Here is a 21451-nt window from a genome sequence, read left to right as displayed (position 1 = left end):
TCGTGCTCGCGCCGCGTGTGGCTGCAGGAGCCGTGCCGCCAGTCGCCGTCCCGGTTGCCGTCCACGGCGTTGGCGGGGATGCTGTGGTTGGGGAAGATGGACGACTGGGTGGCCGGGCGCCCCAGCGCCGCGTTGGGAGCTGCGGGGGGGAAAACAGGGGCTCGGCCGTCACCGGGGGCATCGCAACCGGGGTTCGTCGTGCCGGCACCGCGGCACGGTGGCAATCCCGTCGATGTCCCGGGGCGGAGGAGGGCACTCACCGTCCGGCAGCGGGAGGCAGCCCTGCGCGGCCGCATCCTGCGCCAGGACCCCGCCAAGCAGCAGCAGCAGCATTCCCCAGGGCAGGGCCATGGCGCGGGCGCGCTGCGGAGGAAGGGGACGCGGCGCTGCGGTTAGGGGATAACCGCGGGTTTGGGGTTGGGGTGGGGGGTGTCACCACGCCCCGGCGAACCCGTTCGGGGTCCCCGTGCCCCGGTGCAGCAGTGACAGCTCCGGGTGGCCCCGATTTTGTCCCGCAGGTGCCTCGCTTACCCCGAGAGGTGCAGAAGGAAGAGGGAGAGGCCCCGCTGCGCCTGCTCCGCGACCGCGGGCAGGGTCCCGTCCTCGCTGCGAGCCAAGGGGGAGCAGTGGCTGTAGTCCCAGCAGGACGGCAGCGAGATTGCGCCGTGAGCCCGGGACTCCCCGCGTGCGCTGCAGGACGTGGAGGGACCGAGGCTGCGTCCCGCTGGGAGCAGCACCTGGAGCGCTGCTCAACGTTTAAGAGGCTTTTTGCCCACGCGGCGATGCTCGCGGGGAGGAACGGGGCTGGAGGGGGGGAAACGGGGCAGGGCGCCCCGCTGCAGGAGCGCCGTCGCCGCTGGGGCGTCGCGGGCCCGTCGCGTCCCGGCGCGCAGCGAGGCGTCCCCGCGGCTGCACGGCGCGTGATCAGAGGCGCACGGGGTAATTGCGGTGCATGCAGCGGGACGGGGCGGCAGCGGAGGAGAACGGCGCCGCAGCCTCGCTTGGGGGAAGGAGCCCAGGAGGCTCCCCCTGGCCCCCAGGCAGCACTGTGGGGCCGGGCGGGTGCTGGAGCCCTGCCACTGGGACCAGGGGCTGGGGGCTCCCCAAAACTCCCTGGGGTGGGGCTGGAAAAGCAGGAGCCAGGTGAGGGGCTTTATTTTTAAATTTTCTTGATTTATTAATTCCAAGATAAAATCCAGCCGCGGCCCCGGGGGCGATGGGCAGGGCAGCGTGCAGCCCCCGGCATCCGTCCCACGCCCCCCCCAAGGGAGGCCGGAGCCGCTTAAACGCGGGGTAACGGGGCCGAGGGGGACAAACGACGGCGCAGTGAGCCCCGCACACCGCCGCAGGGCTCTTCCGCGCCTCCCCCAGGGCCCAGGGGTCCCTTGGGGACCACGGTGACGTCCCGGCGGCCTCAGCGCAGCGCCAGGATCTCCTCGGTGGCCACGCGCATGATGCGGTGGAAGTCGAAGCGGAGGTGCTTCCTCCAGAAGCGGCGGTCGCGCCCGTAGACCTGGGCCGGGTAGCAGGGGCTGCCTGCGAGGCGAGGGGCCACACGTCAGCCCCCAGGGCCCCGAAAAACGGGACCCCGGGGTGCCTCCGCCACCCTCCCTCGGGGCTCAGCCGCCAGGGGACGGAGCCAGAGCTCGGAGCGCCGCCCCGCGGCCCCTTACCGATGCCGTGGAAGATCCTGGCGACGGCTCTGCCCGAGAACTTCTCGTCCTGGCGGATGGCGAGGAAGTGGCGGACGTCGGCGCGCACCTGGTCCTCCCCGTCCTGCAGGTGGGGGGAGGAGAGGGGCACAGCGCCTGGCCTCCACGTCCTCCCTGCATCGAGGCCGGCCGGGAGGAGGCCCCGCTGTCACCGCCGCGAAGGCGGCGCGATGTAGAAATTGCTCACTTGTGCTCCACGGCGATCCTCTTCCTCATCTTCCTCCTCCTCCTCCTCCTCGCAGCCGCGCGGGGCCGGCTCCCCGGGGGCCTCCTTCTCGAAGTAGTCCCGGAGCAGAGCCCTGAGGCGGGAGCTCCTCTCCTCCTCCGCCTGCTCGGGGTGCGGCTCGCAGCTCTGGAAGGCCACGCTGCGCCCCCAAAGCGCCGTCAGCCCTCGCCGCGGTGCCGGGACGGGCCCGAACCCGGGGCCTGGGGGCACGGTGAGGGGTCTGGGGGCACCGTCCCCACCTCTTGAAGGCCCTGAAGCAGGCGCGCAGCTGGCCCAGCGCCGCCCTCTCCCGCGCCACCACCCTGCGGTGCAGGAAGTCGCAGACGGAGTCCAGCTCCTGCTCGGAGAGGTCGCCGTAGGCGCGCAGGTGGAAGGAGAGCTCCGCGAACTCCACCAGGACGCCGCTCCCCGCCCCGGCGCGGCCGCCTGTGGGCACCGACGGGCCGCTGAGCGCGCGGCGTGGGGGGGGGGGGGCGCTGCGACACCCCCCCCCCCAACTCCCTCGCCCGCCCGCGGTACCTCGGCGCAGTTGCGTGTCCCACTGGAGCTGGCGCAGGGCGCGCTTCACCAGCGGCACCTCCCAGCCCATGGAGTCGCTCAGCGAGACCACGTCGAACTCCACCGAGCTGTCGCGGGCGTGCGGCCGCCCCGCCAGGCGCTCGCGGGCCAGGAAGACGGCGATGGGCGGGCAGCTGCGGGCGGGAGAGAGGTGAAAGAGGCGGGGGGGGGGGGCTCAGCACCGGAAAACCAGGACCACCGCGGGATGTTTTCCCTTCCAGCCGCCCCATTTTGTCCTTGGCTTCACCCCGAGGGCCCCGCTGACCTCCGCGCCGCAGCCCGGAGCTGCTGGGGGCCGCCGTAGCACTGCACGCGGCAGGAGGAGTAGGTGGGGGGCAGCAGCTCCAGCCAGCGCCGCGGGTGCAGCTCCAGGTAGCACAGCAGGGTCTCGATGCCTGCGGGGGAGGGCAGAGGAGGGGCAGCGCCGTGGTGGTGGTGGTGGTGGTGGGGTTTTGCCGGGCGCGGCGGCGCGAGGCCCCCCCCCCGCTCACCTTCCTCGCGCACGTCCAGCTCCTCCACGGTTCGCTGGACGGGCACGGCGCGCTCGTGCATGTAGCACGCCCGCCGGGGCTGCTCGCTGCCCCGCGCCGCGCCGCCCTCCGGCTCCTCCGCCAGCTCGGCCACGGCGGCGTCATCGGCCTCCGCGTCCTGCGGGGCCGGCGGCAGCTCAGCGCGCGGGGACGGAGCGGGGAACCAGCACCACCCTGCCTGCCCCTCGGGGGCATCCCCAACAGCCCCGCCCGTTCCTCACCCAGCTCCGGCGAGGCTTCCCCGAGCCGTTTGGGCTGGCTGAGGGACCAAAATGCCGGGTGCTTCCCCCCCCCGCCAGCCAAGGGAGCCGAGGCGAATTGGGGGTGTGGGGGCCCCAACGGGGCGCAGCCGGGTGCCCCCTCCGGCCCCCTTCCTCACCCCGCCGAGGGCCTGGCGCTTCTGGTGCAGCTCCCGGCACTTGCAGCGAGAGAAAACCTTCTGCACGAGCTTCTTGACGGTGAAGAAGTCGACGGTGTCGCCGTAGATGTGCCGCCTCAGCTCGTGGAGGTCCTCGCCCTGCCGAGGGGAGGGGACGGCCGCGGTGAGCCCGCGGGCAGCACCCGTGGGGGACACCGGGGCTCGGCCACCCCCTCGTGGGTCCCTTCAATCCCTTTCTAGGGCTCCCCGCGTCATTTAGGGCTGAGCAGGGGGGGAACCCCAAAGGGCTTCAGGGCTCCGCGAAGGGCTCTGAAATTTTGGGGGAAGACCCCGAGCTTTTAGGGCCTCACCTCCGGGTCCAGGAAGAGGTGGCAGCGCGCCGGCTCGCCGTCCCGCCCGGCCCGCCCGATCTCCTGCACGTAGCTCTCGAAGTTCTTGGGCATGTTGTAGTGCACCACGCCGCGCACGTCCGCCTTGTCCAGCCCCATGCCGAAGGCCACCGTGGCCACCACCACGCGCAGCTGGCCGGACATGAAGCTGCGCTGCACGCGCCGGCGCTCGGCGGCCGACAGGCCGGCGTGGTAGGCGTCCGCGATCCACTTGAGCGGGCGCCGGGTGCTCTTCGCTGCAAAAGCAAAAAAGGAGGGGAGAAAGGATCGCGTGGCTTTAATTACCTTAACGAAGGAAAGCCCCGGGGATTTGGGGGCTGCAGAGCGCCCCACGCCACGGCCTAGCACGGAAACGACCTCGGGGGGGGGCTGGGCCCGCTCCCTACCTCGCTCTTTCTTCCTCCCCGCGTCGCCGTCGTCCTGGGGGGCCGCCGGGGGCTCGGCCGGCAGCACCCCTTGCAGGCAGGTGCGGATGAGCGCGGCGACGCGAGCCGTCTCCTCCCGCCGCGTGCAGTAGACGATGATGGAGTCGAGGTGGCCGAAGCGCTCCCCGCGCAGCAGGGAGATGAGGGCCTGCGGGCAGAGGGGGGGGGGTCCTGAGCACGGGCAGGGGGTGCCGAGCGCCCGCGGGACACCCGGCAGCTGCTCGGGGATCGGGCTGCGAGCACCGGGCGACCGCCACGGGCACGTCTCGGGGCGGGGATTTGAGGGCTTCCACCCCTTGGGATGTTGCCCACCCCGCCCTCGCCCCTACCTGGTCCCGGTCCCTGTCCATGGAGACGGAGAGGCGCAGGTTCGGGGGCACGGCGGCGCAGCGCCCCGCGATCCCTTCCTCCCCCTCCTCCTCGGCGACGCCGAGGTGCGCGGCCACGTCGCGTGCCGTGGCCGGGGTGGCGGTGGCCGTCAGCCCCAGGAAGCAGCGCACGCCCAGGCGGTCGCGGAGCACCTGCGGGGGATGGGGGGGGGGGAGGTGAGGAAGAGGAGGAGGTGAGGAAGGGAAGCTGCCTCTCTCCTTGCCTGGCTGCAGGGCCCCGCGCACCTTGCAGAGCCGCAGGTAGCTGGGGCGGAAGTTGTGGGACCACTGGGAGACGCAGTGAGCTTCGTCGATGCAGGCGAAGGCGACGGGGGGCAGCTCGGCGGCGGGGGGCAGGCAGCAGGAGCCCGAGCCCCCGCCGCCCACCAGCGCCTCGGGGGACAGCAGCAGCGCGTGCACCGCGCCCTTCCTCACCTGCGCGGCGGGGACAGCGGGGCGTGGGGTGCTCCGTCCTCCGCTCACCCCCCCCACCCCGTCGCGCTCCGTGTCCCCGCCCCTCACCTGCTCCACCGCCGCCTCCCGCTGCGCCCTGCTCATGTTGGAGTGGACGCAGACCGCCCGCAGCCCCCGCGGCAGCCCCGACACCTGCGGGCGAGGCGAGGCGCCGTCACACGCACCGCGGGGCGACGCCGGGGACGCCGCGAGGCCGGGGAGGGGGAGGAAGGCGGCCGGCAGGTACCTGGTCATCCATCAGCGCCACCAGCGGCGAGACGACCAAGGCGACGCACGGCGAGCGCTTGCGGTAGAGGTAGGCGGGGAGCTGGTAGCACAGCGACTTGCCCAGCCCCGTGGGCAGCACGACCAGCGTGGAGAGGCCTGGGGGAAGAGGGGGGCTGGGGGCGACGCCGCGGCCCCACGGTGCGTGGGGGGAGCCGGGGGGGGGGGGGGGGGAGGACGAGGGAGGTGGAGGAGGGGGCAGCAGACCCACCCGAGAGGATCCTCATCACGGCCGCCTCCTGGCCGGGGCGGAAGGAGCTGAACCCCAGCTCCTCGAGCGCCTCCAGCACCTCCGCGGGGGTCTCTGCGCGGGGGAAACGCGGTGGGACGGAGCCCGCAGCGGGGTTTTACGCCCCCCACCTGCCCACCCCAGGGGAGGGTGCGGGGGATGTGGGTCGGGCTCCGCTCCCGGACGAGAGGAAACGGCGGCCTCACCTCGCACCTTCCCGCCCGGCCCCAGGCTGTAGAGGGGCTCCACGGGCGCGGGGGGCTCGGGGGGCTCGTAGGGCGCCCGCTGCACCTCCAGGTGGGCCGTCACCTCCCCCGCAGCGCCCTCGGGGCCGCCGCTCTCTGCCGGGGACGAAGCGAGGGGGCCCGGTGAGCCCCGCGTGTGTATTTGGGGCACGTCAGCGCCGCGAGCAAAGCCCCCCGCGGCGGCCTCACCGGAGAGCTCCGGGCAGACGCTGTTGGTCCTGCGGGCAACTTCTGCCAGCGTGGGCAAGGGATCTTCCTCCTCCTCCTCCTCCTCTTCCTCCTCCCGGGCACGGCCGGCCTCCTCCGGCGGCGGGGGGGCAGCGGTCGCTGCGGGCAGAGCGCGAAATCCTTTTCCCCTCGGGCTCCACGCACGGCAGCCACCTCGCCCCCCCCCCCCCCGCGGGACGTTCCCCCGGAGGTCCCCACCGCGGGGTTGTGCCGGATAAACCGCGGCGCGGCGCGGCACGACCCTCACCTGCGCCCCGGCACTCCGCCGCCCAGTGCCCCGTGGCGCCGCAGCAGAAGCAGACGCCCGAGCTCCCGCCGAGGGCCGACCCGCCGCCGAACTGCGCCGCCTTCTTCTGCCACTTCTGCTTCCACACCTGCAACGACGGCGGCGTCAGCGCCGCGGGGCCCCGCCGTCCTGCGGGGTGACCCCAACGGGCCTGCCCCCACGCGGGAAGCAAAGGGGTGAGGGGTAAAACAACAAGGAAAAAGCGTTTCTGGGGCCGGCAGAGCACTAACTCCGCGTTACTTGACCCGTTTTTCAGCCGCCGGCGCGTTACCTGCTCGCGGAGGCGGTTCCCCCGCAGCACGTGGCCTCGCACGTGGGAGCGGTTCTTGAGGTTGAGGCGCACGAAGTTGCCGGGGGGCCGCCGCGGAGCCCTGCGGGACGAAGCCGGGCTGGGGTCGGGAAGGGCGCCGAAACGCAGCCGGCCCCGACCCCGGGGAGAGGGGGACGGGGAGGAGACGAAAAGCGGAGGGTGGGGAGCACGGCGCAGGGGAAAACACGGCCCCATAAGCACCTCCTCATAAATCCGGCCCCAAAAACGTAGCAGCACTCGGGGGGAAAGGGTTAAAAGGATCGGATGGAGCGCTTGCTGCTGCAGGAGAGGTCCCTGGGGATCCGCAGCCTCCTGCCGCGGGCTGCCCCCTGCCCCCAGGGCTGCTCAGAGCCGTGCTGTGGGTTTTAAGGGGCGCAGGGAGGTGACCCCGCAAGTCCTTCGCCCCAGAAACACTCCAGCCGGTAGGCACACGAGCACCTCAGGCTGAGAAAACCCACACAGAATTCATTTTTTCCACAAGGAAAAAAAAAAAAACAACAAAACACAACTGATTTAAATCAAGGAGAGATGAAGGCGGGCGCGGCTCGTTACCAGCGCGGCGAGAGGAAAACCTCTCGGCTTCTTTTCCCCGCGCGCTCAGGCGTGAGGCGACACCGCCCCGGCCCCGGGCACGTCTCCAGGGACCGCGCGCGCCCCGTCGGAGCGAGTCGCCCCAAAACGCGCCGAGGGAAGCGGACTCAGCACCCTCCAGCACCCACCTGGCAGGAGCGGCTCTGCAGGGGGGTCTCAGCTTCTCCTCCTCGATGTCTCCCAGGAGGTTTTCGGGGGCCGGCGGCGCTGCCGCCGGCGCTTTTTCCCTCGGCTGCTTTCGCGCTGGCTGCTCGCTGCCTCCTGCCCCGCTGTCCCTGCGCCGCCTCTTCCCTCCGACCTTCTTTGCGCCCCCGGTGCCACCGGGGAGCTCCTCGGGTGCGCGGCCACCGTCGGCGCCCCGCGGCCCCGCTGCGCTGTCACCGCCGTGCCCGGCCGGCCGTTCGCCCCCCTCAGTCTCCGCCAGCTCGCCCCGAGCTCCTTCCGACACCTCAGGCTCCTGCGGCGGGGAGCGGATCCCCGCGGGGGCGACGTTTTCCCCTTCCACCCCCTGAGGCTCAGCACCCCGAGGCTCAGCACCCCAATCGGGCGGCTCCTCGGGGCCGGGCTCGCCCTGGCAGCGCCGCAGCCAGGCGGCGTCGAGGGAGCTCAGCCTCCTCGCCACCGTCTGCCGCAGCCGCTGGAACTTGTTGCCCTGCGGGCGAGGCCTCGGCCCCTCGGTCAGGACGAGCGGGGCCAGGGCGCGCACGGCGGCGGGGAGGAGGAGCTCGGGGGGCTCGCTGCCATCCGCGTCACCCGGCGGGGACGGCACCGGGGACGTGGCACCATGCTCCTGCTGCGGGACGGGTTTGGGACGGGGAGCCAGCGTCCTCCTGGGCACCGGCGGCCTCTCCTGGGGGAAGCAACGAGGGGTTTTCGGTTCTCTGACCCCGCAGGGCTTAAAAATCCTAGGAAATGGGCTCCGTGCCCCTCCAGAAGCGCCCACATCGGGGAGCAGCCCCCCACCCTGACCTTTATGGCAGCGCCCAGGTTGGCTTTTAGCTTCCTCCCGAAGTGCTGCGCCGACGCCGCCGGCACGGGCTGGTTGGTGGCGCTCGATTTGGGGGCCTTGGGCTGGCGGTTGAGGTGCGTGCCCCAGCAGCCGGAGTCCTGAAGGGAGAGAAGAAGCCACCAGGAGATGTTTTTTTGTCACAAAGAGGCGTGGGGACGGGGTATACAAGGGGGTGGTGGCGTCACCGTCCCAGGGGGTGCGCGAGGAGAGGTTGGACGCGGTGCTTGGGGACGTGGGTTGGGGGTGGCGTTGTTAATAGGGGGATGGTTGGGCCGGGTGAGCTTGGAGGGCTCTTCCGACCCTAATAATCGATGATTTTGGGACCGAGAGTGCTCCATTGGGGTGGTGAGGACGCAATGGGGACCCCCCCAAGGGGACAGGGCCCAGCCCCGTACCTGCTCCGTGGCCGGGCTCCCCTCAGCCGGCGGGCACGGGGCGAGCTCCCCGCGGTGCTTCAGCGCCCGGTACTCCCGGTACAGCCCTAAGGAGGCGGCGGGGGCTGCGTGAGGCGCCCTGCAGCCCCGAACCCCCCCCAATTGCCCCCCCAAACCTCCCCCAATTCCCCCAAAACCTCCCCCAATTTCCTCCCCCCCCCAAAACCCTCAATTCCCCTCAACCCCCCCCCAATTTCCCCCAACCCCCCCCAAACTTCCCCAAAGCCCCCCAACACCCCCAAAACCTCCCAGTTCCCTCCGACCCTCCCCCCAATTCCCCCCAAACCCCTCCAAATCCCTCCCAGACCCCCCCAATTCCCCTCAACCCACCCCCAATTTCCCCCCCAGACTCCCCAATTCCCCCAACCCCCCCCCAATTTCCTCAAACCCCCCCCCCAATTTCCCTCCAGACCCCCCAGCCAGGCTCGGGCCCCCCCTCCCCACAATTAGCAGCCGCTAATTAACCCCGCCCCGCCCCCACTCACGCCTCACGTCCTCCGGCGCCGCCTCCACGTCGCCCTGCAGGGGGAAGCGCCGCGTCACGGGGCCGTTTTTGGGGCTAAAAAGCCGCAGTTTGGGGGCTCGAGACCCCCTCACGGAGCCTTTCTTCCCCCCCCCCCCCCTTTCAGGCCGCACCGTGCCGGGCCTGCGGCCGTGCTGCTGCGCGAACGCCGCCTCCCAGCGCTTCAGCAGCGCCTTCACCGCCTGGAGCCGCTCCATGGGGGGGATCGGGGGGGTCCCGGCCCCTCAGGACCGGCCCCGGGCCCCCAACACCGGCCCCGTCCCCTCAGGACCGGCCCCGTCCCTTCAGCGCTTCCCGCCCAGCTCGAGCTTCCCGCTCTCGCCGCTCTCGCCCAATAGCAGCGCCGGAAAGGTGACGGGCAGCCACGCCAGCCAATGGACAGCCGCGCCTCCGCGGTTTCTCCTAGCAACGAGGCGTGGCCCCGCCCCTCCTTGAGGCCGCCTCATAGCTTGACGTCCCCTCTCGGTGCTCTCACCCAATAGAAACGCTGGGAAGATGACGGGCAGCAGAGCTAGCCAATAGGCTCGGTCACTCCGAGCAATGGGGCGTGATCTTGTCACTTTCCTTGTTGGTGATTGGTGCGCGGCCGGGCGGGGCGGGGCCTCAGCGCGCACGCGCGGAAGTGCGGCGGGGCGAGGGCAGAGGCGGGTGAGGAGGGCGCGGGGGGAGGGGGCGCGCTGGGGAGAGTCTGGGTTTGGGGGCGCCCCTTGGGGGGGTCATTTCTTTGGGGGGGGGGGCTGGTGTTTCGTTATGGAGTGCCCGGGGTCGGGGGTGCCCATTTGGGGGGGGTCTTTTTGGGGGAGGGGGTCTCGTTATGGGGCCATTTGTGGGGGTCTGGGTTTGGGGGTGCCCCTTTTGGGGGGGGTCTGGTCAGGGTTAGGGGGGGGCCTGGGTTAGGGGGGGCCCTTTTGGGGGTGTCTTGGTTGGGGGGTGTTCTTTTTTTGGGGGGGGGTCCCTTTGGGGGGGTCCATTTTTGGGGGGGGCTAGGTTGGGGGGGTCTCATTATGGGGGTCTGGGTTAGGGGGTGCCCCTTTGGGGGGGGCAGGGTTGGGGATCCTATGGGGACAAATGGGGGGGGGTGTTAGGGTTAGGGGGGTGCCATGGGGTGACCTTTGGGGGGGGTACCGGGTGCCATTGGTGCTGGTTTGGGGTGGGTAGAGGTTGGGGCTCCCACTGAGGGGGGGGGGGACCCACTATGGGGTCTGGGTCGGGGGGGTGCTGTGGGGGGGTACTGGGTGCCATTGGGTGCCTGTTCGGGACGGGTAGAGGTTGGGGGTCCCATTGGGGGGGGCCCTGCTATGTGGGTCCCACTGTGGGGGGGGTCCTGCTATAGGGTCTGGGCCAGGGGGCGCCATGGGGTGCCCCCCACCGGGGGTCTGGCTGAGGGGCGCTGCCTTTTGGGGGAGGGTCAGATTTGGGGTCCCACCTGCGGGCCCCCATTTGGGGGTTCCCCCCACGGGGCAGCACTGCGGCGACCCCACGCTGACCCCACCCCACAGGCACCTCTCTTCGGGGGGGGGGGGGAGGGGGGTGCCCCCCCAGCACCCCCACGAGCCTTGAACCCGTCGGGGGTCCCGCTGCCGCCCCCGACCCCGCAGCCATGCCCCCGGTCTCCTCCCTCGTCCACCTCTGCGCCCGCCGCCTGGCCGGCCACGCCGCCGGCGCCCGCCGCGCGCTGCCGCTGCTGCCGGCCGAGCTGTACCCGGCGCTGCTCGAGGCCAGCCTTGGCGGAGCAGCGGGCGCCGCTGCTGCGGGACCTGGTGCGCTCCTGGCCCTACCCCGTCCTGCGCCTCCCGCGCCGCCTGCGCCGCGCCCGCCGGCCGCCCGGCAAGCTGTGCGTGCAGGCCCTGCTCCTCGCCGTCACCGCCGGCCTCCGCCGCGACGCCAGGTGGGGTTGGGATCGGGGTTGGGATCGGGGTTGGGTTTGGGTTTGGGATCGGGATTGGGATCGAGGTTGGGGTTGGGTTTGGGTTTGGGATCGGGGTTGGGTTTGGGTTTGGGATCGGGATTGGGATCGGGATCAAGGTTGGGGTCGGGATCAGGGTCGGGATCAGGGTCAGGGTCGCGACTGGGATTGCGATCGGGACTGGGGTTGCTTCGTGCACGTGGTAGCCCCCCAAGGGGTCACCCGGGGTTTGCCGTCCCCGTATCCCACCCGGGACGCCGGTGTTTGGTGGGGGCTGGTGGCACTGTGGGATTTTTGGTCCCCGGTTCCCCTGCCCCGGTGGTGCTGGGGTTTCATTATGGGGTGCCTGGGTTCGGGGGTGCCCCTTTTGGGGGGTCTTTTTTTTGGGGGGGGGGGGGGAGGGGGCTCGGGGGGCTCATTATGGGGCTGGTTGTGGGGGTCTGGGTTTGGGGAGGGTCCATTTGGGGGGTGCCTGGGTTGGGGGATGCCCCTTTTTGGGGGAGAGTGTCCCTATTTTTTGGGGGGGTCCCTTTGGGGGGGGCTAGGTTGGGGGTCTCATTATGGGAGTCTGGGTTCGGGGGTGCCCTTTTTGGGGGGGGTCTTTGTTTTGGGGGGGGGGCTCAGGGGGCTCATTAGGGGGCTGGTTGTGGGGGTCTGAGTTTTGGGGGGGGCCTTTTGGGGGGGGTGTCTGGGTTGGGGGGGTGTCCCTTTTTTTTGGGGGGGGGGGGGGGTGGGGCTAGGTTCCGCCCCGAACCCTGCCCCGCTGCCTCGTCCCCGCAGCGCCAGGCCGTGCCTGCGGGTGCTGGACATGACGGGCCTGCAGGATGGTGCTGAGCAGGGCCCCGACAGCCTCAGCCTCTGGTCGGGGACGGTGCTGCTGGCCAAGGCCTGCCTGGAGGCGTCGCAGCGCCGCGATGACCAGCACGACGCCGAGCGGCTCGAGGGCTCGCCGGGCTCATCGCCGCCACCGCCCTCGGTGGAGGTGCGCGTCGACCTCTTCGTCAACAGCACCTCGGGACCCATCCTGCGCGCCGCCCTGCGCGCCGGCGGGGCGCTGCGCCTGCGCTGCCGCGACTTCCACGCCGAGGAGCTGTCCCTGGGCGCCACGCTGGCCTTGCTGGAGGCGCTGGAGCCGGCCGGGCTGCGCCGCGTCGACCTGCGCTTCAACAACCTGGGGCTGCCGGGCTTGGCCGAGGTGGTGCCGCGCCTCGAGCGCTTCCCCGACCTGGTGAGCTTGAGGCTGCCCTACAGCAACGTGGACGCGCGGCGGCCGGGGGCGGAGGACGGGCTGCGGCGCCTGGCGGAGGGGCTCGGCCGCCTGCAGCGCCTGCGGGAGCTGAACCTGGGCTCCTGCCGCCTCTCGGGGCGGCTGCGGCAGCTCCTGCGGTGAGTACACGCCCCGCAGGGTGAGTAGAATCGTAGGATCCTAGAATATCCCGAGTTGGGAGGGACCCATAAGGATCATCAAGTCCAACTCCTGGCACCGCACGGGTCTACCCAAAATTTTAGACCATGCGCACAGGTCTACCCAAAGTTTTAGACCAGGTCTAGCCAAATTTCGAGACCATGGCCAGTACCACCAGCCAGTACCGGCGGTTCCTGGCCCCGCGCGATGCCCGGCCCTCCGCTCGCCGCCTCCGGAGCCCTCACAGCCTCCGTGCTTCCCCCCGCAGCGCCTTGCAGTGCCCGCTGGAGAGCCTGGAGCTGCCCTTCTGCCACCTCCTCCCCGGGGACCTCGCTTACCTCGTCCAGAGCCCCCACGCGCCCGCACTGAAGAAGCTCGACCTGAGCGGCAACAACCTCTCCGAGGACCTCCTGCTGCCCTTCCTCCAGCTTTTGGCGACGGCCTCGGGCGCCCTGCGCCACCTGGACGCCATGGAGTGCCGCCTGGCGGACGCCCACCTCGATGCCCTGCTGCCAGCGCTCCGCCGCTGCGCCCGCCTGGGCTACCTGGGCGTTTTCGGCAACCCCCTGACCTGGCGGGGGGTGAAGGCGCTGGCGGCGGGCACGGCGCCGCTCGCCGCCCTGCGCCTCGTCGTCTACCCGCGCCCCGTGGATCTCTGCGGCGACGAGGACAACGGCGACGACGTCCCGGAGGACGAGGAGCGCTCGGAGGCGCTGCAGGAGGAGCTGCAGCAGATGCTGCGCGGCGCCGGCCGGGACGAGGCCGTGTGGACCACGAGCCTGAGCCGCCACGGCGCCCTCGACTACTTCGCGCTGTAGCGCGGGCGGGCGGCGGGAGCACGGGAGCGCTGTATAAATCGGTGTCTTTAATGGCTGTTGTCCGTCTGGTGATGGAGGCCGGGCTCCTGCAGCCTCCCCGTCCCCACCCGCGCCGTCCCCACGCTGTCACCGTGTCACCGGTTTCGGGCCGTGTCCCTGTGGGCTGTCGCAGCGCTCCTGCTGCCCCCGACCTCACATGCGTGGCCGGGAGGAGCGCCCGCTGCTCAAAGGGCTCTGCGGTGCCCCGAAACACCGCGACACCCCCGGGGATGGTGGGTGGCAGCGCAGGGCCACCGTGGGGCCACCAGGGGGGTGGTGGCCACCATGGGTGGTGATGGTCACCACTGGGGGGTGATGGCCATGATGGCGTGATGATGGCCACCACTGGAGAGTGACAGCCACCACTGGGCGGTGATGACCATGACGGCGTGGTGATGGCCACCGCCATGACGTGATGATGGCCACTAGGTAGTCCTGGTCACCTTTGAGTGGTGGAGGCCACCGTAGGTCGGTCACAACGTGGGCGCATTTGCGCATGTGGCAGTCACTGTTGGAGAGTGGTGGCCCCCTTGGGGTGCTGGTGGCCACCATGGGGTGGTGATGGCCACCATGAGGTGCTGGTGGCCACCTTGGTTTGCTGCTGGCCACCAGGCTCTGGCGCTAGAGCAGCCAGGTGTCGGCGTGCCGGGGGCAGTAGCAGGCGCGCCGCAGCATGGCCTCCAGCTCGTCGTAGGGCCGCTCGCGCCAGTGCGGCAGCAGCGCGCGGTTGTTGAGCAGGCGCAGGCCGGGCGCGCCGGCGCGCAGCAGCGCGTAGAGGCAGCGCCAGCGGCTCTGCAGCGCCAGCCTGGCGCGCCGCTGCAGGATCAGGCCCCGCGTCCTCTTCCTGACCCGCAGCGCCCGCAGCGCCGGCAGCTCCAGGCGGCTGAAGACCAGCCCGCGGCAGCGCCAGACGTCCAGCACCTCCAGCGAGCGCGACTCCAGCGCGTACGAGGTGCCCAGGTCCTGCACCGGCACCAGCAGGTGCAGCACCAGCGTCTTGAGGCGGGGCAGGGCGGCCGCCAGCTCGCGCAGCGCCTCGGGCCGCACGCCGCGGAAGCCCCAGAAGTAGCGCAGCTCCAGCGTCTGCAGGTGCTGGAAGCGGGCGAGGGCGGCCACCGAGCGCCGCGACCAGTCGAAGGGCAGCTTGGCGCGGGCCAGCCCCGGCGCTTTGCGGCTCAGCAGCTCCAGCAGCGCCTGGAAGTGGCTCAGCTGCTCCAGCTTGGCGGCGCCGGGCGGGCGGGGGCCGGGGGGCTGCAGGGGGCTGAGGGTCCAGTCGAGCTCCAGCTCGCGCAGCTCGCCGCAGCGCACGCTCTCCAGGAAGCCCCGCAGGAACTCGGCCCAGCCGGCCTCGCGGTCGCCCAGGTCGAAGCTGGCGCGCAGCAGGCGCGGGCTGGCGCGGCGGGCGGCCAGGTGGAAGGCGTAGCGCCGCACCCAGCCCTGCCAGCGCGCGAAGGCGGCGCCGGAGTCGTCCTCGGCCTCGGCCAGCGCCGCCGGGGCGCCGGTGAAGTCGGCCACGCGCCAGAGGCGGGGCGAGCGCATGAGGTGGCTCCAGGCGCCGCACACCAGCGCGGCCCCGCACTTCTCCTCCGGTGAGAGGAAGGAGAAAGACGTGGGAGCTGGCAGTCCTGCGGCAGGCGGCTGAAGGGGAAGGTGCCCGCGTCACTGCCGACACTGCCGTCACTGCTGTCACTGCTGTGACCTCTGTTGTTGCTGCCACCTCTGTTGCTGGTATAGCCTGGGTCACTGCCATCACCTCTGTTGCTGGTGCCCCTTCTGTCTCCGGTGTTGCTTCTGTCACTGGTGTCACCTCTATCACTGGTGTGACTGCTGCCTCCTCTGTCATTGCTGTTGCTTCTGTCACCGGTGCCAACTCTGTCACTGCTGCCACTTCTGTCACTGGTGTCACCTCTATCACTGGTGTGACTGCTGCCTCCTCTGTCACTGCTGTCACCTCTGTCACCGGTGCCAACTCCGTCGCTGGTGCCAACTCTCTTGCTGCTGTGACCTCCGTCGCTGCCCTCACCGCCGCCGCCTCTGTCACCGGTGTGACCTCTGTCACTGCTGCCACCTCTGTCACTGCTGCCACCTCCGTCCCCCGTGCCCTCTCCGTCACCGCTCTCGCGCCGCCGCCGTTTCCTCCTGCGGGCCATGGCGGCCTCCGGGGGCTGTCCCCGGGCCCTGGGGGGGGGCAGCGCCATCAGGGGGGTCCTGACCCGACCCCCGGCCCCCCCCCCCCAACCATGGGGACCCCCCCCGCCCCCCACCCCCCGGATCGGGCCCCCTCCCCCCAGTAGGTTCCCCCCTTTCCCTTCCCCCCTCCCCTCCCCCTCCCGGTTCGCCCCCCCCGCCCTGTGCCCCCCCCCCCCCGTCGGTACCGGCCGTCACCCTCCCCGCCGCCACTTCCGGCCCCGCCCCGTGACGTCACGGGCGGGGGAGCAGCGAGTTGGTGCTGGTGGGGGAGAGCGCCACCGGGGGGGGGGGGGCGGGGGGAGCGAGCGCCCCCTGGCGGCGGATGGGGGCTGGAGGAATTGGGGGGCACCCAGGGCATGGGGGGGGGGGGGGGGGGGCAGCCTGAATTTGGGGGGGGACACCCCAAATCTGCTGGGAAACCCCAAACGTGGGGGGAACCCCAAAACGGGGGGGGGGGGCACCCCAAACTGGGGGGGCATCCCCCAAACCTGGGGGGGGGACACACTCTAATCCTGCTACGGACACCCTAATTTGGGGGGGGACGCCCCAAACCTGGGGGGGTGACATCCCAAACCTGGAGGGGGGACACCCCAAATTGGGAGGGGACACCTAAAACCTAAATGGGACACCCAAAAACCTGGGTGGGGGGGGGGTGGGGAACACCCCAGTCCTGCTACGGACACCCCAATTTTGGGGGGGGGGGGGGGACACCCAAATTTGGGCGGGACACCCCAAACCTGTGACACCCCAAATATTTTGGGGGAAAACGCAAACCTCCAGGGGACACCCCCAAACCTGCAGGGGAGGACATCCCAAACCTGCCACCCCCCTCCCCCCCCACCAACCCATCCTCATTTGCCCCCCCCTCGGTCCCTTCCCCGCCACCACGGGGCTGGGGACACCGGGGACACCGCAGCCACCGGGGCCATGGGGTGTCCCGGTGCCGTGGGACTGGGGGGGGGGGGGGGGGGACACCACCGGGGTGCTGCCGTGTGTCACACGCGCTGTCCCCCTGTCCCCCCCCCAGCCCAGCACCGCACGTCCTTGTCCCCCGCACTGACGGTGTCCCCGGTGTCCCCGGTCATGGCTTGGGGACACCGGTGGCTGGGGACACGGGGACCCGGTGGCAGTGCCACCCCCCCCCCCCTCTGGGGACAGGACGGGGACACACGTGGAACCCCCTTGGGACAGGGGGAGGACACGGGGTGTGTGTGGGGGGGGCCACAGCTCCGTCCCGGTGCCCCAGCCCCAAGTGACGACACAGATGCAGCCTCAGCGCGGATTCAGCTCCTTGTTCACACACCGTGGGGGGGGACGCGGGGGACATCGGGGAGGGAGGGGGGGTGTCCCCATCACCCCCACCCCATGGGCTCAGGGGCGCTAGGGACACCGGGATCCCAATCGCCACCCGCCCCACGGACTTATCCCCATCACCCCCACCCCACAGACTCAAGGACGACGGGTACACCGGGATCCCAATCGCCCCCGCCCCACGTCCTTGGGGGCTTTGGGCACCCCGTGGCCACCCCGCTCACCCCCCGCCCACATCCCCGAGCCCTCGGGCATCCCCGCAACCCCCCCGCTCCCCGGGGCCCCGCGGCGGAGCAGCGGCAGCAGCTCGTGGCTGAGCTCGTAGCGCCGGCCCCGCCAGGTGAAGTGGGTGGGCGGCCGCCCGGCCCCCTCGCCGTACTCGAAGGCCTGGCTCCATTCGGCGGCCAGCGCCGAGCCCACCAGCCCCACGCCGCCGGCGCGGGCGGGCGCCGGGTGGTAGAGGCGCCCGTTGTCGGGCAGCAGGGCCAGGCGCGGCGGCTCGAAGGGCACGGCCAGGCGCCGGCCGCCGCCGCAGTAGGAGAGCAGCGGGGGCTCGGCGTCGGCGGCGTCGGCTTGCAGCAGGCGGGTGAAGACCACGGGCCGGTCCTCGCAGCGCACGAAGTTGCGCTCGCGGCCGCAGGGCGAGACGTAGGGGAAGGCGGCCTCGTAGCGCCCGCTGCGGTTGGGCCGCAGGCGCTCGAAGAAGAAGGTGAGGAAGCGCTCGTCTGCGGGCGGTCGTGAGCGTCAGAGCTCGCCGATTGCCCATTAACCAACGGCGTTACCGTCAGGGGGGCGTTCGTTAGCGGTTAACCGACGGCGTTAGCGTCAGGGTGCGTTAATTACCGATTAACCGATGCCGTTAGCGTCAGGGTGCGTTAATTAGCCATTAACCAACAGCATTAGCGTCAGGGGCGCGTTACTTAGCGATTAACCGACGGCGTTACCGTCAGGGGGCGTTAATTAGCGATTAACCGACGGCGTTACCGTCAGGGGGCGTTAATTAGCGATTAACCGACGGCGTTACCGTCAGGGGGCATTAATTAGCGATTAACCGACGGCGTTACCGTCAGGGGGCGTTAATTAGCGATTAACCGACGGCGTTACCGTCAGGGGGCGTTAATTAGCGATTAACCGACGGCGTTACCGTCAGGGGGCATTAATTAGCGATTAACCGACGGCGTTACCGTCAGGGGGCGTTAATTACCGATTAACCGACGCCGTTAGCGTCAGGGCTCGTTAATTAGCGGTTCACCGACGCCGTCCCGCCCCCCGTGCCCACCTTTGAAGCAGGTGATGAAGTTCTTCACCTTGGCGTCGTCCAGGAAGAGCTGCGGCACCGCCACGGCTCCGGTGGGCGGCTGGGGTCCTGCTCAGCCCCCACGGGGCCGTCGGGTTCCCCAGGGTCCCCCCCCCCAGGCCCCCCCATTTCCCCCAGGCCCTTTGGTTCCCCCCCCCCACCCCTGGTTCCCCCGAATTCTCCCCAGTTTCCCCCAGTCCCCCCATTTCCCTCGGTTCCCCCCAATTCCCCCCAGTCCCCCCATTTCCCCCCCATTTCCCTCAATCCCCACAATCTCCCCCCACCCCCCCCGTTTCCCCCATTTCCCTCGGTTCCCCCCCAGCACCCCCCCCAATTGCCCCCAGCCCCCCGCTCCCCCCCATTCCCCCGATCTCCCCCCGGTCCCCCCATTTCCCCCCGTCTCCCCCTTTCACCCCAGTCTCCCCACCCCTCCCATTTCCCCCGTTTTCCTCAGTCCCCTCCAACGCCCCCCCCCCCCCCCTTTCTCCTCAGCCCCCCCAATTCCCCCTGGCCCCCCAATTTCCCTCAGCCCCCCCAATTTCCCTCTGCCCCCTCCATCCCCCCATTATCCCCATTTCCCCCCGTTCCCCCAACCCCCCCCCCATTTTCCCCATTTCCCTCACTGCCCCCCAACGCCCCCCCAATTCCCCATGGCCCCCCAGTTTCCCTCCGCCCCCCCCATCCCCCCCCATTCACCCAATTTCCCCTTAGCCCCCCATTTTCCTCACCCCCCCCAACGCCCCCCCTTTCCCCCCAGACCCCCCTATTCCCCCAGCCCCCCCAATTCCCCCAACCCCCCGCATTCCCCCCCAATTTCCCTCTACCCCCCCATTCCCCCCTATTATTCCCATTTCCCTCACTCCCCCCGACACCCCCCTTTCCCCCCAGACCCCAATTCCCTCTGGCCCCCCAATTTCCCTCAGCCCCCCCAGTTTCCCTCTGCCCCCTCCGTTCCCCCCACTATCCCCACTCCCCCCCATTCCCCCAACCCCCCCCTTCCCCTCACTTTCCCCCAACACCCCCCCTTTCCCCCCAGCCCCCCCCAATTCCCCCTGGCCCCCCAATTCCCCCAACCCCCCGCATTCCCCCCCCAATTCCCCCCAATTTCCCTCAGCCCCCCCATCCCCCCCCATTCCCCCAATTTCCCCTTAGCCCCCCATTATCCCCACTCCCCCCATTCCCCCAGCCCCCCCCCTTCCCCTCACCCCCCCGCATTCCCCCCCAACTTCCCCTGGCCCCCCAATTCCCCCACCCCCCCCGCATTCCCCCCCCAATTCCCCCCAATTTCCCTCAGCCCCCCCATCCCCCCAATTTCCCCTTAGCCCCCCATTATCCCCACTCCCCCCATTCCCCCCAACCCCCCCCCATTCCCCTCACCCCCCAAGCCCCCCCCATTCCCCCCAACCCCCCCCACTCCCCTCACCCCCCCAACGCCCCCCCTTTCCCCCCAGCCCCCCCCAATTCCCCCTGGCCCCCCTACTCCCCCACCCCCCCCAATTCCCCCCAATTTCCCTCAGCCCCCCCATCCCCCCCCATTCCCCCAATTTCCCCTTAGCCCCCCATTATCCCCACTCCCCCCATTATCCCCACTCCCCCCATTCCCCCCAACGCCCCCCATTCCCCCCAGCCCCCCCCAATTCCCCCTGGCCCCCCTACTCCCCCACCCCCCCCGCATTCCCCCCGCATTCCCCCCAATTTCCCTCAGCCCCCCCAGCCCCCCTCACTCCCCCCAGCCCCCCCATTTCCCCCCGACCCCCCCGGCCCCCCCGTTCCCCACCTGCCCGCGGTGGTCGATGTAGTAGAAGTACTCCCTGGTGCCGGGCTCGGGGCGCTGCCCCTGCCGGTACCCGCAGGCCGCGGCCCGCAGCAGCCCCGGGCGCATGGCGCCGGCCGGACGGGCACCGCGGCGGACACCGGAAACGGAAGTGCCCCGAGCTTCCGGGTCCGGCACCGGAAAAGGGACCGGGGGGGAAAGGGAGCCCAGAGGGAGCCTATAGGGAGCCCAGAGGGAGCCTATAGGGACAGTGCGGGGCTCCGGGCACCCCGTGGTCAACCAGGAAGTCCCTGCGCACCCCTATAGATTCCCATACGCACCCTGTGTGCCCCTATAGGCAGCCATACATCCACGGGGCACCCCTATAGATAAGCGTATATCCCCTACATGCCCCTGTAGACAGCCATACACCTGCTAGGCATGCCTATAGATACGTGTGCATGCCCTGTGTGCCCTCTATAGGCACCCGTACACCTGCTGGGCACACCTATAGATATGTGTACATGTCCTTCTTGCCCCCTATAGGCACCCGTACACCCCCTAGGCACCCCTATAGATATGCGTATATCCCCTATGTGCCCCTATAGACACCCATACACCTGCTGGGCACACCTATAGATACATGTACATGTCCTGTGTGCCCCCTATATGCACCCATGCACCCCCTGGGCACCCCTATGGATATGTGCACACCCCCTATGTACCCCTATCCACACCCATGCACCCCCTAGGCACCCCTATAGATACATGTACATCCCCTGTGTGCCCCTTATAGACACCTGCGCAGTCCTTGGGTACCCCTATAGATACATGTACCTCCCCTAAGTGCCCCTATAGACACCCATACACCCCCCTGGGCACCCCTATGGATATCCACACATCTACGTGCCTCTATAGGCAGCCATACACCTGCTCAGCACACCTATAGATACATGTACATCCCCTACATGCCCCCTAAAGACACACATACACCCCCTGGGCACCCCTATAGATACATGTACATCCCCTACATACTGCTATAGAGACCCATACACCTGCTGGGGACACCTATAGATACATGTACGTGCCCTATGTGCCCCTATAGGCACCCATACACTCCCTGGCCACCCCTATGGATAGCCACACATCCCCTATGTGCCCCTACAGGCATCCATACGTCCCCTAGGCACCCCTATAGATACATATACATCCCCTGTGTGCCCCCAATAGGCACCCATACTCCCCCTGGGCACCCCTATAGATATGTGCATATCCCCTACATGCCCCTACTATATCCCCTGCCCCTATATCCCCTACACCCCCTGGGCACCCTTATGGATACCCGCACAGCCCTTATGTGCCCCTATAGGTACCTATACACCCCCTAGGCACCCCTATAGATACATGTACATCCCCTGTGTGCCCCTTATAGACACCTGTGCAGTCCTTGGGCACCCCTATAGATATGTGTACATCCCCACTATGCCCCCTACAAGCAGCCATACACCCCCTGGGCACCCCCACAGTCACCCATGCACACACCCTGTGACCC

At 70.0% G+C, this 21451-nt stretch overlaps 4 protein-coding genes across 4 annotated transcripts; 1 reads left to right on the top strand and 3 right to left on the bottom strand.

Annotated features, from left to right (window-relative positions):
- Nucleotides 1-1259: 1259 nt before the first annotated feature.
- Nucleotides 1260-9377, bottom strand: RECQL4 (RecQ like helicase 4). The gene is made up of 24 exons (XM_035566415.2): nucleotides 9294-9377; nucleotides 9143-9176; nucleotides 8619-8704; nucleotides 8184-8321; nucleotides 7343-8064; nucleotides 6585-6684; nucleotides 6279-6401; nucleotides 5989-6100; nucleotides 5761-5895; nucleotides 5537-5629; nucleotides 5288-5424; nucleotides 5110-5193; nucleotides 4834-5022; nucleotides 4549-4740; nucleotides 4181-4367; nucleotides 3756-4030; nucleotides 3406-3543; nucleotides 2988-3144; nucleotides 2762-2891; nucleotides 2458-2630; nucleotides 2178-2364; nucleotides 1900-2077; nucleotides 1674-1776; nucleotides 1260-1536 (listed from the first exon to the last, which is right to left on the bottom strand). Exons 1-24 carry the CDS (start codon nucleotides 9375-9377, stop codon nucleotides 1415-1417), a joined length of 3879 nt encoding a protein of 1292 aa, XP_035422308.1. The 3' UTR covers nucleotides 1260-1414.
- Nucleotides 9378-10711: 1334 nt separating this feature from the next.
- On the top strand, nucleotides 10712-13360 carry LRRC14 (leucine rich repeat containing 14). The gene is given in 4 exon segments (XM_035566419.2): nucleotides 10712-10900; nucleotides 10902-11068; nucleotides 11867-12472; nucleotides 12760-13360. Coding segments are annotated over 4 exon segments (1443 nt in total). The 5' UTR covers nucleotides 10712-10780; the 3' UTR covers nucleotides 13310-13360.
- A 298-nt stretch (nucleotides 13361-13658) lies between these two features.
- On the bottom strand, nucleotides 13659-15759 carry LOC118257961 (uncharacterized). Its single transcript, XM_035566414.2, is given in 3 exon segments — nucleotides 13659-14950; nucleotides 14953-15526; nucleotides 15724-15759. Coding segments are annotated over 2 exon segments (1527 nt in total). The 5' UTR covers nucleotides 15499-15526; nucleotides 15724-15759; the 3' UTR covers nucleotides 13659-13969.
- Nucleotides 15760-16887: 1128 nt separating this feature from the next.
- C2H8orf82 (chromosome 2 C8orf82 homolog) lies at nucleotides 16888-20071 on the bottom strand. The gene is made up of 3 exons (XM_035566418.2): nucleotides 19924-20071; nucleotides 18129-18177; nucleotides 16888-17574 (listed from the first exon to the last, which is right to left on the bottom strand). Exons 1-3 carry the CDS (start codon nucleotides 20026-20028, stop codon nucleotides 16988-16990), a joined length of 741 nt encoding a protein of 246 aa, XP_035422311.1. The 5' UTR covers nucleotides 20029-20071; the 3' UTR covers nucleotides 16888-16987.
- Between the last annotated feature and the right edge of the window lie 1380 nt (nucleotides 20072-21451).

This window comes from Cygnus atratus, chromosome 2 (assembly GCF_013377495.2).
Source record: "Cygnus atratus isolate AKBS03 ecotype Queensland, Australia chromosome 2, CAtr_DNAZoo_HiC_assembly, whole genome shotgun sequence".
NCBI classification, from domain to species: domain Eukaryota; kingdom Metazoa; phylum Chordata; class Aves; order Anseriformes; family Anatidae; genus Cygnus; species Cygnus atratus.
Note: the sequence above shows the minus strand (reverse complement) of the source record. Positions and strands in the feature narration are given on the sequence as shown.

Excerpts from the sequence above, each read along its gene's own strand:
- RECQL4 (XM_035566415.2), bottom strand. The coding sequence starts at position 9,377 with ATGGAGCGGCTCCAGGCGGTGAAGGCGCTGCTGAAGCGCTGGGAGGCG. Across the intron at positions 5,896-5,988 it reads CGTCTGCCCGGAGCTCTCCG|AGAGCGGCGGCCCCGAGGGC; the intron begins GTGAGGCCGCCG and ends CGTCCCCGGCAG. Across the intron at positions 5,425-5,536 it reads CGTGATGAGGATCCTCTCGG|GCCTCTCCACGCTGGTCGTG; the intron begins GTGGGTCTGCTG and ends CTCTTCCCCCAG.
- C2H8orf82 (XM_035566418.2), bottom strand. The coding sequence starts at position 20,028 with ATGCGCCCGGGGCTGCTGCGGGCCGCGGCCTGCGGGTACCGGCAGGGG. Across the intron at positions 18,178-19,923 it reads ACATCGACCACCGCGGGCAG|CTCTTCCTGGACGACGCCAA; the intron begins GTGGGGAACGGG and ends GCGGTGCCGCAG. Across the intron at positions 17,575-18,128 it reads CTTCATCACCTGCTTCAAAG|ACGAGCGCTTCCTCACCTTC; the intron begins GTGGGCACGGGG and ends GACCGCCCGCAG.